Source organism: Delphinus delphis, chromosome 14, assembly GCF_949987515.2.
Source record: "Delphinus delphis chromosome 14, mDelDel1.2, whole genome shotgun sequence".
NCBI lineage: Eukaryota > Metazoa > Chordata > Mammalia > Artiodactyla > Delphinidae > Delphinus > Delphinus delphis.
The window spans coordinates 9,510,749-9,524,596 of NC_082696.1; the positions used below are offsets into that span (position 1 = coordinate 9,510,749).

The 13,848-nt window shown below is 40.8% G+C and overlaps 1 protein-coding gene across 3 annotated transcripts in view; it reads right to left on the reverse strand.

Annotated features, from left to right (window-relative positions):
- The window catches only part of SNX9 (sorting nexin 9), a 92,049-nt gene that overhangs the window by 27,601 nt on the left and 50,600 nt on the right, over positions 1-13,848 (reverse strand). For all 3 annotated transcript variants that reach the window (XR_009521892.1, XM_060029714.1, XM_060029715.2), the window contains 3 exons: positions 5,678-5,843; positions 3,700-3,850; positions 194-278 (listed from right to left, as the gene is read on the reverse strand). Coding sequence is in view for 2 of the 3 variants with exons in the window: in XM_060029714.1 (XP_059885697.1) it covers positions 194-278; positions 3,700-3,850; positions 5,678-5,843 (402 nt within the window). In the remaining variant the exon portion in view is untranslated. The remainder of the gene's footprint in view (positions 1-193; positions 279-3,699; positions 3,851-5,677; positions 5,844-13,848) is intronic.

A 13,848-nucleotide genomic window follows, 5' to 3' on the forward strand; every position in this document is an offset into this window, starting at 1 on the left:
CCAATTATTTTTAGTACTCTTAAAATACTAATACACACTGTCAGTTACTTACTTCGAGCATTAAACGTGTTTAAAAATACTTTCCAAAAACAAAAAACTTTCCAAATGACTAATAACCCTCTTAGCTTTAAGGTATTATACAAGAGCTTAATCAGAAACAAAGCCAAAAAAAAAAAAAAAAGAACAAACTTACAATGATAGGAATTTTCTCTTTGGGTTTTGCTAGTTGCTTGGCCAACAAATACTGTTCCATTCCAGGTTTTGCAAATCCAGGAAATCTAATCATGAGGATAAATGCTTGTGAGTCTTATGCTTTTCCTTATAAGAATTCTACAGCTCTCATCCACATTTACTTAATACGACAGTTTGAACTTGTTCTGTCTTTCACATGTACTAGAACTAGGAAACTATGGTAAATGAAACCTAATGTAATCAGATTGTTCAATGGCCAATTAGTCATTTAATTAAGCTTTATCTGGTAAGAGGACAGTTTGACTCCAGAAGGTGTGATATTTATGGGCACTCTATTTGCTTGATCTGAGACACTCTATCACCACATGAAGAGTGAAGGGCAGACTAGAAAATGTCCCCCAGGTACAGAGGTAGAAAGTACTGAGCGCATCAATTTGAGATGACCACATGGGGTGAAGGCCACACGCTGGCATTTTTATATTCAAATTAAAGCTGCCTTTCAACATTCTCCCTCCGGTGGCCACGATTATCCCAAAGAAACCGCCATTGTTCATAAGTACTTGTGCCATTTTCTTTGGGAACTGCCTTCAGAACCAGTTTATGAGACACACACAAAAAAAGTCTCCTTAGTAAAGAGACTCTAAACATAATAAACTTGGCTATTTCCAGAGATCAAATCTACATCCGAAGCGAAGTTCTAAAACTGAAGAAAAGCTGAAATAAATGCATGGCCATCCAAAGTGCTACTTCTAAAGAAGACAAGATTAATCTGGGTTTTAGAATTTTTTTTTTTAATAAACAGGGAAAAAATCCTCAGAAAGCAAAATACCTAAAATAGGAAAAGAAATCTTATTTCTACAAAAACCAGCTGTCTTACTTCTGATTTCATTCCTATACCAAGTTAAAGGCCAATGTGATGCTCTCAGGGGCTCATATCTTTTCCTTCATTCTGGACTGACCTCCCTCCATTCTCTTTTCCCTGGACCTGCTTTAAAACACAGCTCCTACAACAGAGTAAAAGGGGTGTCTAGGAGCTTGATGGCCTTGGGTTTGAATTTCAAGTCCAACACTTCATAGCTATGTGACTTTTAGAGTGCGTCTTCTTATGTGAAGAATGGGACCAAGACGACCTACCTTTAAGGTGGTAAGGGAATTAAATGAAAAGATTTAAGTAAAGAGTTATCTATATAAATCCAAAGGCCCTAGTACGTACTCAGAAATTAAAATGATTTCTAATGCCGCCGCCGGCTCTGTGGAAGTGCTCCCTACAGCCTCGGGTGCAGCCTTCTCTGTGCTGCGGCAGTGCTCTGAGCACACTTCTGCTCCTCAGCTTATGGCGCTGCCACTGCCCTGATCCATTTGCACATCACAGCAGACGAGAAGCACCTTAGAGAAAGCATTTGTATTTCCAGGACCTAGCGGAATTATGGGGATATACTAAATGCTTAATGAATTAATGGGCTAACCTGGAACACTTCTGTTAAAGAACCTACACTTTTGCTAGAAAACGCTGATGGAGAAATTGGGGCATGGCACATAGCAGCAATTCCTTGACTAGACTGTAAGCTTCCCAGTGCAGAGAGCACATGTCATGTTTCTTTTGGTATCCTAGTGACCACAGCAAAACTCTAGAGCTGACTACGCACGCATTTAATACTTACTGAACAGCAGTGCAACTGATTAATGCTTTCAGTATTATCAAGATGTATTCTTGTAATGCTCAAGTATACTTAAGTGTCTGATCTCTGTTTCCAGCATAAGGTTTAGGCTCCATGACTGGAATATAGCTGTCATATAAAATGGATTAACCGCTGAAAAATGTTAATACCAAAAAAATTTTTACAACTGTTATAAGTAAGTCATTTATACATTAGTCTAGTTAAATAAAAATATGTAGGGTATAAACGGCTCCCAGCACCACAGAAAGCGAGGGATGCCTCCAAGGTGCAGGTGCATGTTAGGACTCCTTCAATTTGGTTTCAACCTAGACTGAAATTTTAGAGCAGAAAGAATTCTTAATTAAAGCCAATCCTTCACTTTAGAGATGAAGAAAGCTGAGTTTGAAACAGGTCATCCAACTTCCCCACGATCATATAGCAAGCCAGAGAGCAAGCATGGAGCAGTGGAAACCACAGGAAAGTGGAGTCACAGGCCTGGCGCAAGCCAGAACCTCACGAACTGGCTACGAAAACTCAAAAATTCAGCTCGGCGTATTTGTCTCACAGGTCCTGCTTCCTCATTTTCAAAATGGGGCTGAGGGATACATTATATTAAAATGGGTTTTAAATATACTTTGTATTTAGGTTTAAAGAACAACTGAGGGTAAGGTACGTCACTACAGATCATACTGAGAACTTCAAATCTCACTTTAAGAAACAGGATACAGTCAATAATGACTGACTGTACTATGCATGCAACTGAGTACGAAAATACACAATGGAAGAAACTGGACAGAAATGCAGGAGACGTGTGAGCTAAAAGATAACTCATTTAATTACCAGATGGTATTTAAATACTAAAGGAGAACTTGCAGGGCTCATTAAACTTATACACATGTACATCGAGACCTAGAAACTTGGTATCTAGATAGATATCAAACATGTTTACAATTTTTTTCCAGACATAGATTAACATTCCTTGATATCTGCTTGGAATCATGAACTTGGAACACTGAGAAAAAGTATGAGTAATTTTAGAAAAACTATTTTAAATATAACTGCTGTAAGAAGAGTACCTGAAGATAAATCATATGGAAGTCACAAACTACATCTCCTTCAAGCTACACTGGTGTAAACTACAGACGCATCCAGAACTCTCTACTAGGGAATTCCATAGGGCTGTGTCCATATTCACCCTTTTCCACATGCTTTCCTGCTAAGCACTGTTTCTACAAGGACCGTTCGAAACATTTTTTAAAAAAATATAAGAATAATCTAAGTGAAAACAAAGTCCTAAACACATTAAACATAGTAGTTGAGAGTGTGCTCAGGAAGCTGAGGGACTGGACTGGAATCCCGACTAGATCACTTACCACCTGTGTGAACTTGGGCAGTTACTTAACCTCTCTGGGCTTCATTTTCCCAGAGAAAACAGAGATTATATGTACCACAAAAGGGATATGAGGGTCGCATGAGAGAATACACACAAACTGCTTTGCACAAAGCCTGGCACATGGTAAAAGATCAATAAACAGTAAAACGTTTAAAAGGAAGCTATCAGGATTATTTTTAGCTTTCCTGTGACATCAGCAATAAAAACCTTAATATGTCATGAGTTAATAAAGGTAAAAAACAGTATTTAGCAGATGATTAAATAGAACATATATTTCACTTTAAAACGAAAAAAAATTTTTTTAAAAGAAGCTTCCAAGCTAGGAGTCAAATAAAAAATAAACATGATCAAATCGCACCCCAAGCTTTGTAGATCACTGAAAAGAGAAAAAGCCTCTTTGTATCTTGTATCTGTTTCTACAGAGTGTTCACGTTGCCCCAACTCCCTTACACCTACTTGTTAAGCGGCAGCTTCATGGAGGAGCTGCCGGCACGGCTGTTTCCTCGCTGGGCACCGCCTGCTTCCGCTGCCTCTGAATCCTTGAAGTAGGGAGAAGACGACTTGGGCTCATCCCAGTCTTCATCCCAGTCGTCATCGTCACCAGTTGCTGGAGGTGGGCACAGAAGATCGTCAGTAAAGAAAGACAAAAGAAAGATGGGATGACTTAATCTTCTGGGGAGGTCAGGATTATAATAAAGATGCGAAGAATATAGGCTCTATAGTCAGACAGTTTGGGGGCTTGACGATTCGGCCTTTTAGCACAAAAGACAAGTTAGAAACAACTTCAAGAGGGCTGTTAGTCCAAGTAACTTCAGATAAATGCCAACTATAAAAACACTCTGTGGTATACAGGGAAGGCCTTCTAGAGGCCTATACATTGATAAATCTAGCTTTATAAACTTGCAACTAAGCATATCAAATACCCTTTAAGCCAAGAGACTGGGGAGGACAAAAGGGTGATAAGAGTTTTAAAAAGGAATTGTTGGGCTTCCCTGGTGGCGCAGTGGTTGAGGGTCCGCCTGCCGATGCAGGGGACGCGGGTTCGTGCCCCGGTCCGGGAGGATCCCACATGCCGCGGAGCGGCTGGGCCCATGAGCCATGGCCGCTGAGCCTGCGTGTCCGGAGCCTGTGCTCCGCAACGGGAGAGGCCACGGCAGTGAGAGGCCCGCATACCGCAAAAAAAAAAAAAAAAAAAAAAGGAATTGTTTAACACTACTAATAATAAAGGTGAGAGAAGGACAAGGGGGTGGAGGAGAAAGAGAAAGAAACGAGAGATAAGTAGTAACTGACCAGCATGAGCAGCCTAATATTCTAACAACAAGCTCTGCGTCAGATGAGGAGCTGCCAGCTTTCCTCCCTCCCTCCTTTCTTCTTCTATTGTTTTGTGCCTCTGTCTCCCACCTCTGATGGCCTGAGGAGTCCCTTTAGCATTAGGCAGGAAATTGCCCTGGGATCTCCGCCCTAAGAGTGCCACCACGAGAAGCCCAGACACAAATGCCAAAACGAAAAAAGGAAGAGAATAGAAAGTATTAGAAGGATCTGGGCCAAGAGTCCTGGAGCCACGCCAAGTTACTACAGAAGCAGAAGTCATTAGTCTAGTCTCAACGTTTCTACCCAGCCCACGACTCCTGGTCCTGCAGCAGCCCAGCTCATGTCCGTGAGTGGGAGCTGGAAACCAGCACCTGTGCCCTTTATGGCTCCTGCATGCAAGTCTCCTGCTGTTTAGCACATTCAGTTCTTGGCAAAATCTGCTCATACAGGGATCATTAAAAAATAACGGGTGGATCTCTTAATTTCAGAACAGACATAAATCGCCTTTCTTAATTCCTGAATTGTTTCTCCTTTTAGAAATTCCTCTTTTGCCTCAGTATTTCCATTAAGAACCTGGGAGTCAAACAGGTAGTTAAGGAAAAGACAGAACAGCTACGTTGGAGGTCACAAACCATGTGGCCATAAACCACTGAACGTGGCGATGAACCATATTCAACCCGTGTGCACATTTTTTGGGCCCAAATGTGTGTTAGTAGCTAAGATGTTAAAGTGGGAAGATGAGATGAAAATCGAGATTTCTACTCTCTCTGGAACTGTGGTGGTCCAGGAGCACTAGCTCAGTTCTCCTGCAACGGCATCGACCCGCCAGCTAGAGCAGAGCTGCCCACCTCCGTCTTCCGCAGCCCCGCCCCACGGGGCTGCGCTGCTGTCCTGCTTTATGAACCTGGCCCCTGCAAGCGTTTCCATTTGGGACTCCTTGACAGGTAACTGAGAGTGGACTAAAGACCATAACTAAAAACTACCTACATTTTGACCCAGAAAAATAAGTTTGCTATTGGTGAATAAGAGCACCTGAGAACAGTTCCTTTGATTAAATCTATTTCAACTCCGATGCCCTTTAAGGGTGGGTGGGCTCCATCACCAGCAGAGCCCTATTCCTCACCTGGTCCCTGGTAGGCCTGGGGATGACCAAAGGCAGTGTCCCAATTGTTGGAGGTGTTTCTTTGGGCTGCAGTCCCCTCGGGCTTGGCTCCCCAGCCATCCGAGCTTTCCCAGTTTCCAGATTTGGAAGCATTCCAGGCTGACCAGGGGTCATTGCCACTGCTGACCTGATGTTAGGGGTAAAAAAAGGAGAGAGTATTCGTGACTTCTAGAAAGCATTACTCAATTCAGTAGGAATCACATAACAATTGAATTGGGGTGCTGAAAAAACTGATAGAAATTTAAAACAATTTACAATTTAAATAATAAAATTTTAGAAACACGTAGGAAAGCACAAAAGACAGGATCAACCGAATTTTATTGTTAACAGTTTGCCATATTTGCTTAGGAACTTTACAACAATAACAAAGAAACTCCCTTTCTTTTTCCTTCCCCCAAGTAACTACTTTTCTGAACCTGTTCTCATTCCTGTGCATGTTCTTATACTTCCACTGCGTATGTAATGGAATATGTACCGTATTCATAAATAACAAATGCTTTATATTTTTCAAACTGACCTGAACAACACTGTACTGTATGTAGCTCTTTGCAAGCTGTCTTTTTCTTTCACTTAACATTATGTTTTTGAGATTATACTTGATGGTAAGAATATGTTTTATTCACTTTAACTGCTTGATAGTAATCAGTTGTATTTTTAACTGTTTTAATTTTTATTTGAAAAGGTAATATGTTCCCAGTAAGAAAAAAATTCAAATAGTATAAAAAGATACGAAATTTAAAAAATATTCCTACCACCTTAAAAGGCCAGTCATTCTCTCAGAGATAATGACTCCTAACAAATTCCTTGTATATACTTAAACATGCCATGCAGAGAGAGCCTTTTTGCTTTTAAACGTATTATGTGAGCCCAAATTATACTTCCTGCTCTGCACTTTTCTTTTGTTTTTCTATTTAATAGCCTAAAACATTCTCCTAGGTACAGCAGCACATGGATGACATCATTCTTTTACATGACTCCCCAGAATTCCACTGTATTTATTTCCCATCATCTAAACAGCATATGCTGATGCTCATTTATCTTGTTTGCCGTATTTTGCTACTGTAAATAATGCTGCAATGCACAATCTTTCCTCACATGTCCAACAGATGTATGTGAAATTCCCAGAAGAAAAATTGCTGGGCTAACACAAGTGTGCACTTAGAATGGATAGATTCTGTCAAACTGCTTTCCAAGGAGATTGTACAGTCACATTCCTACACTCCTTCTACACGCCAAGGGGTGGTGTCTTGCATAAAATGGGGCTACCATACTCCAAAACTATTTTTAAAATATTTTCTCCCATTATTCCTTAGCATAATTTTATAGTTTAATTATTAATATTATAAAAAAATTTTGGAATGGGCAATACATGGCACCCAATATCAAGGAGTACTGCAGTACCTGTAACCCACCTCTCACCCCTGGCTCACCCAGCCCTGAGGCAACCAGTTTTTTTTGTTTCCTTAATTTTTAAATTTTAAATCTTCAACCTATATGGAATTTACTTCAGTGTATGAAATAATATAGGAATCCAGCTTAATTTTTTCCTGTAGTCATTCTGTTGTCCTGACATCACTTAATGAAAAATCCATTTTCCTCCACTGATCTGAAATTCACCTTTATCGTATACTGGACTTGGGCCTATTTCTGGACTCTATTCCATCCTAGTAATCTATTCATACTAGTACCAAGCTGCTTTGGAGTCCACTAGACAGAATACCGTTAGTACTTTACCATAACATCTTCTATTGGTTTATTTTTACACGTGAACTTTAGCATCAGCTTCATGTTTTAAAACTAAAACAATCTTTAGTTTTAGCATTAGCATGTCAAGTTTAAAAAATGTGCTGATTTTCATTTGAATCACCTTAAATTTACAGATAAACTCAGGGAAAACAAATAGTGCCTTTAAAATAATTTCAATACTGAATGTATTTATTCAAGAACATGGAATAGCAAATTTTTCTCTTTACTCAGGTCTTCCTTCTCACATAAAAATTTGGGGGTTAGTTAGAGAGAGAGAGAGAGAGAGAGATTGAGATTTGTTAAGAAAATTACCCAAACGGCCTCATACACCTCTCTAATGTTTTAGAATGCTATCATGGTTGGTCTTCTTTTCACTCTTCACCAATTGACATACAGGGTGGATAACTGCCTGCCACCTACCAGAAGCATCAAAAACAGTATATGTTTTACAAAAGGAACTATGATTTCATTCTAACATCTCTATACCTTCAAGAAAAATTAATGAAGCTACTAGTGATTCTGCCTGAAGTCAAATATTAATAGCAGAAAGACATTCATCCTTATGACTGTGGATTTCTCGAACATACGGCTGATGAGGAGTTACTCTCAAGCCACTCCAGTGCAGACTGGAAATGAAGGCTGCCGTGCTGAGGGCCTGACAATCACGCTTCATTTAAGAGAAGCCCTTCCTTCCATAGTTTTCTTTAAGTAGGGGTGTTTTATTCAGCAATATATATACTCTGTGCTTTCCAAACTAAACTATGAGGTTTTGTTTTTAGAATTAAAAACTTCAAAAGGTACAGAAATTTTGGATAGTAAGATGACAGTAAGTACAGGCATTCATTGTCTAGCATTTCTATAAACTACTGAGGAAAAGGAACAGAAGGGCCATAACTAGAACAACAGGATGAATAAAAGTTCAGCACTGCCATGACAGTAAGATCGTGTTAGCAAACTGTCAAAGAAGGTTTTCATCAATATTGAGGAAGAAATGGGATATGAAATTCATCACCAAGTAACCTTAAAAAATTAAAACTTATTAGGACAGAAACACATAACGTGATAGTTCTTTTAAAAACTACTTTGTTTATACATTGTTTACAATAATTGCTATCTTATTTGGTTACGTGTACGATCTTAGCTCTCTACCTGGGTTATGAAATCCTTGTTGGCAAATCTAATAACTTTGCTTCTCTGTTTTTTTTCCTGGAACATTCCTTCTACCTTGTTTCCACTTGACTCCTACTGATAAATCTTTCAAACCCTGACCAATTGGCAATCTCTCCAGCTTCTATCATTGACTTTTTACTCACTCTCTCTCTCTCAGGTGACCTCCAGGGTCCCTCCTCTAATATCAATAATTAACAAGCAGCTCACAAAGCCTTCATGGTCTGCTTCTCTCTGAACCCACCCTTCCTGCACTTCGGCCTCTGGCTCCTTTGCTTTCAACTCCCAATAACCTGTCTGTCCCTTAACTGCAGGCATCTGGTCACACAATAGTCCACGCCTCTTCTCTACTTTCTTCCAGCTTTCCTTCAATGTCTTCATCCTTTTCTTTCCCCTCCTTTCAGGGCACCAAACCCCTCCCGATTCTATCAACCACTTTAATTAAAAACCATTCATTAGACCTCACTGACCACAGAACAGATTCCAAACTCCTTAGGCCATCAATTAAGATCCTAACTTTTCCTTCCATGACATCGCCTGTCCTCACTACTTGCCACTAACCCTCACTCTGTGCTTCAGCCCGCAGTTTCCCAGACTTTCCTGTGTCCTTGCCTTTGCTCAGGCTCTGCTCTCCATCTGCATGCAAAGCCTTCTACCTCACCTTCCTAGATTCTGGCCCAGTCCCACCCCACGGAGGGCGCTGGCCTCCGCCTGCTGGCTGACATTCAGTCACATCCTTCCACTTTCTCCCAAAGTTAGCCTTCCGTTAGAGTTATTGGCGTATCGGTTAGTCATTCCCAGTAGCAAGTCACGGGCAAACACCTCCCCTAAAAGATTCTCAAAGTGCCTTACATAAAGTGGCGAAGACTCAAATTTTTTATTTTTCTTAAAGTGGCTAACTGTGATCCTCTTGGTCATTTGTATGAAGTAGGTATTATTCTAATAATAATAGATTATTATATCTATGATTCTTTAGATATGCATCTAACCTTCATGACATTACTATTATTTCACAAAGAGGGAAATCAGATTTTCCTCACGTATACTGACTTGAGTCTCTTCTAGGAAAATAACCACTGTGGACGACCACAGAATAAGTGATTTTCAGCACTGCCATACGCTCTTAAAATAACAGTGCCTTCCCAGTTATGAAAGCTTATCAGTACCCTGTAGAAAAGCTGCAAGATGCTGACAGGTACAGATGGACAGAGGGATGGACATATGTGTGATGAAGAACAGTAACATGTTAATGGTAAAATCTAGAAGGCGCGTATATGATTATTCGCTATGAAGTTCACTTAACTTTCCTATGCTTTAAGTTTTAGCAAATGTTGGAAAATCCAACAAACAAAACTTGCACGTACAAACATCGTCTTCTGAACTCCATGAGGATGCATGCAAGGGACAAGAGAAGGTCTGTGCCCATCAGGCTCACCAGTGCTTTCTTGTTGCCTGTGAACATGGGGCCTACACGTAGTAAGTGTTTAGTAAATTACTTGCTAAATTAAACCACTCACAAACACTCACGTGTTTGTCTGGATCTCTATTATGAATGGATTTTCACCTGCCTTGCACTGGAACTGGCTGACTATGTCCGACTCGCCCCCTAACTCCCACTCTAACTAAATTAAATACTCCCTAATGCCAGAAGCCATGTAGTCAACACATTTGCTCCTTTAGCACTCTTATTTTTTTTTTACATCTTTATTGGAATGTAATTGCTTTACAGTGTCTCGTTAAGTTTGTGCTGTATAACAAAGTGAATCAGCCATATGCATACACATGTCCCCATATCCCCTCCCTCTTGCGTTTCCCTCCCACTTTCCCTATCCCACCCCTCTAGGTGGTCACAAAGCGCCATGCGGCTGCTTCCCACTAGCCATCCATTTTACATTTGGTAGCGTATATATGTCAATGCTACTCTCTCACTTCATCCCAGCTTACCCTCCCCACACCGTGTCCTCAAGTCCATTCTCTACGTCTGGCACTCTAAAGTTAAAAGCTATCCTAACCTCATAAGACAAAACAAAGAAATACATTTACATTGTCTTTACATCATGAGACAATCTGAATGTACCCGCTGAAAGGAGCCTGTAGAGCAGAAAGACAGAGAACGGAGTCTGAGCGGCCATGGAGGGGTGGGGAGGGAAGGGTATTCCTGAGATAATCGTAGCAAAGCTGTGCATCTTACAAATACATAGTATGGGGTAAAAGGGGGCAAGGATAAGAACATTGGTCCACTGGTTGAATTTTAAATCCCTTATGAAACTGTAGAAATTTGACTGACGTAAATTTCTCACGGGTGCAACGGTTAAGAGCTGAAGCTCTCGAGGCTGTCTATCCGGGTTTGAATCCCAGCTTTACCACTTACTAGCTGTATGAACTTGGGCAATGTACTCCATCTCTCTTAGTTTCCACTCTTACAGAATGGATATAACATCATAAACTTCCTCATAAGATTTCTGTAGGAATTCAATGACATAACGCATATAAAGCACCTAACAATATCTGGCACGTGGTATGCATTCAGTAGTGGTTACCTTACGACACGGGGGCTCATCTAGAGTATACAGAGAAGAATGAAGACTGGTAAGCTTTGAGTAAATCCCCATTAGTTTATGCTTTAGAGGAAAAGATCAGTTATATTTCCAAATGGCTTCAATGACAGATCACATTAATAGAGAAACTTTTAATTAAATAAGTGATTATAGGCACTTAGGATACTTTCTATTTTAGCCAAAGATCTGTTTCCTTCAGATACATAAGAGAAAGGGGAAGAAGACAGAACTGTTTTGCCATAAAGTTCCAAAGCAACTCATAATTCTTGGGGGTCTTGGCACATTTTCTGTGTGCTGAATGCTGAGATCTTGCTTTTCTTCAAAGCCTAACCCCCACTGCAACAAACTGAGCTACACAATGATTCGGTTTAATGATCCTTCGGCCTCTGACTTCTTTGCCGTCAATTCCAAGAACCCCTTTTGTCCCTCACCTGCAGACATTTGGTCGCACGATAATGCATTATGTTCCTCCGCTAAGGTTTCAAACTCTGAGGGAGCTCTCCTATCCTCTTCTCCCAGCCCCCCGCCCTTTCTACTGAGCAATGTCATCATTCTCTTCTTTCCCCACCTTTTACGATACCAAAGCCAACCAGATTCTGTAAACTCCGTGATTAAAAGTCCTTCATTAGACCTTGCTGTCCATGGAATAAATCCATCAATCGAGTCTCATCAAAAGTCTCCAAAGTATAAATCCCAACTGCCCTTCCAACTCCTATATGTCCCACGTTCTATGTTGCCATGCCCCCAAGAAGAGCTTTAGTAAGATACTTTAGCTGAAACAATCACCTCGCTTGGGAAAAAAAGGATTACTTCTAGGGGTTTTAAATGTTTATTCCCTCTTTCATTCAAGTTTGAATTTTACCTTATTTACGGAAGAAGAAGGAGAAGGAGAAGATGAAGAAGGTGGTGATTGGCTGAGACTTTCAATACAACCAATCTGAGCCAAAATATCCACCTTAAAATAAGAAAAGGTGCTCGGTAAACGAAGGGGGAAAAAAGAGTATATACCAAAGCTAACAGCAGCAAGTGCATAGCAGGGCTCAGTTCACCAGAAAATTCCAGCATGCCACCCATGCACCAAGATTACATGCAAAAAGCAAAGCCCCTCCTGTATAGCAGTGGTTTGTCTTCAGTGCATTAGTATATATTCTAAAGACTCTTGCTGTCATAACACAGTGTCACTGAAGCACTAAAAATAATTATAAGCAGCACAGAAGGAATGGAACAAATATCATGCAAGTCATACAGCCAATGAAAAAAAACTCCAGAGGAAAAACATAGCCAAGCTTTTAAAAATGTTAGAATGTTGAACCAGGGCTTTCAAAGCCACCAGACATGGGAGATGAGCAAAGCTTCCTGGAACCACAGAGCCACGGAGAACCTACCAAGACCGGCTAAGAGCACAGAACAGTCCGCGAGGTCGTGAACTCTGTGTGCTCCTGAGCTGACGGGCTTGGTGTGCAGTGTCAACGTGAGAACAGATAACTGATACACCCTGTGGAGCTAGGCAATGGCCAAATCAGCATCGCTATTGGGAGGACAACCTTGGAGCCCAATTTCCAGGCTTCGAATCCCAGCTCCACAACTATCTAGTAGGGAAGTCATTACTATTAACATTTATATAGTGTTACGAGAATGCACTTTTCATGTACAACTTTCTTGTGAAGAAAGTTGCACCATTTGTAGATGTAAATAAACTTGTTTTTGGAAATCAACTAGTAATACACAAAGAAGACAATCAAGATGGAGTAACTGGGATCCAGTTTACGTTTCCACTTAAAACTAAAAAAGACAAAATATATGAAACTGTCTTCAAATCATTAGACGTCAGGCAATAAAGGGCCTGACCTCTGCCTAGAGAGACTTTCCAGGCCATGGATCAGGGACGGGGAACCCATGCAGAGACCACTGGTCTCTGTGAATTAAGAAGACAGAGCTGGGAGTCTGGGGCAGAGTACTGAGAGGCAGAAAGCTGCACAGAGACCTCCGGGGATGAGTGGGGGGCGGGGCGGGACCCCGGGCCTTAGGTGAGTACTGATCAGCGTACGCACGTGAGGGAGCTGCCATATGAAAGGTTAAGTATCAACCCCTTAGTAGGATGGTTCTCACCAGCCAGAACGGAAAACCTCATGATTCATAAGGGTGACAGCAGGTACAGCACTGAAAAGGCTTTTGCTTCAACAGAGAGGCAAAAATATCCCTAGACTGAGCATTGCTCTGGTCCCACTCTAAAAAGCTTAAACTGAAAGAATTAAACTGTTTCCAAGTAACTTTCTTTTAAAGAAAAACAAAACAAAACAAAACACTAGTCTGCAACTGCTGACCACAAAGATAATAGGTCTGGTTTTGTTATATTTTGCTACTTTGTTGTTACTTTGCTTCTTATATGACATCCTTGGGCCACCAGGATGAGTAAGAATCAAACTCTTACTTCTGACAATAGGCATCAATGAAAATGCAGTAAGACCTGGGCAAGGGCCTGTTTGGAAACGACAGTTAGATCGACTTGATTCACTGGTTTCCCAGTATGTTCTGCTGGCTTCAGGAGAAATAAGTGCTTCTGATTTCCCAGTTCTTCAAGACATGGTCTAAGAAGAACTTTCACTGCACATATCATGAGACAACACTGGGAGAGGCTGGGGGCAGATGGAGAGATGGGCA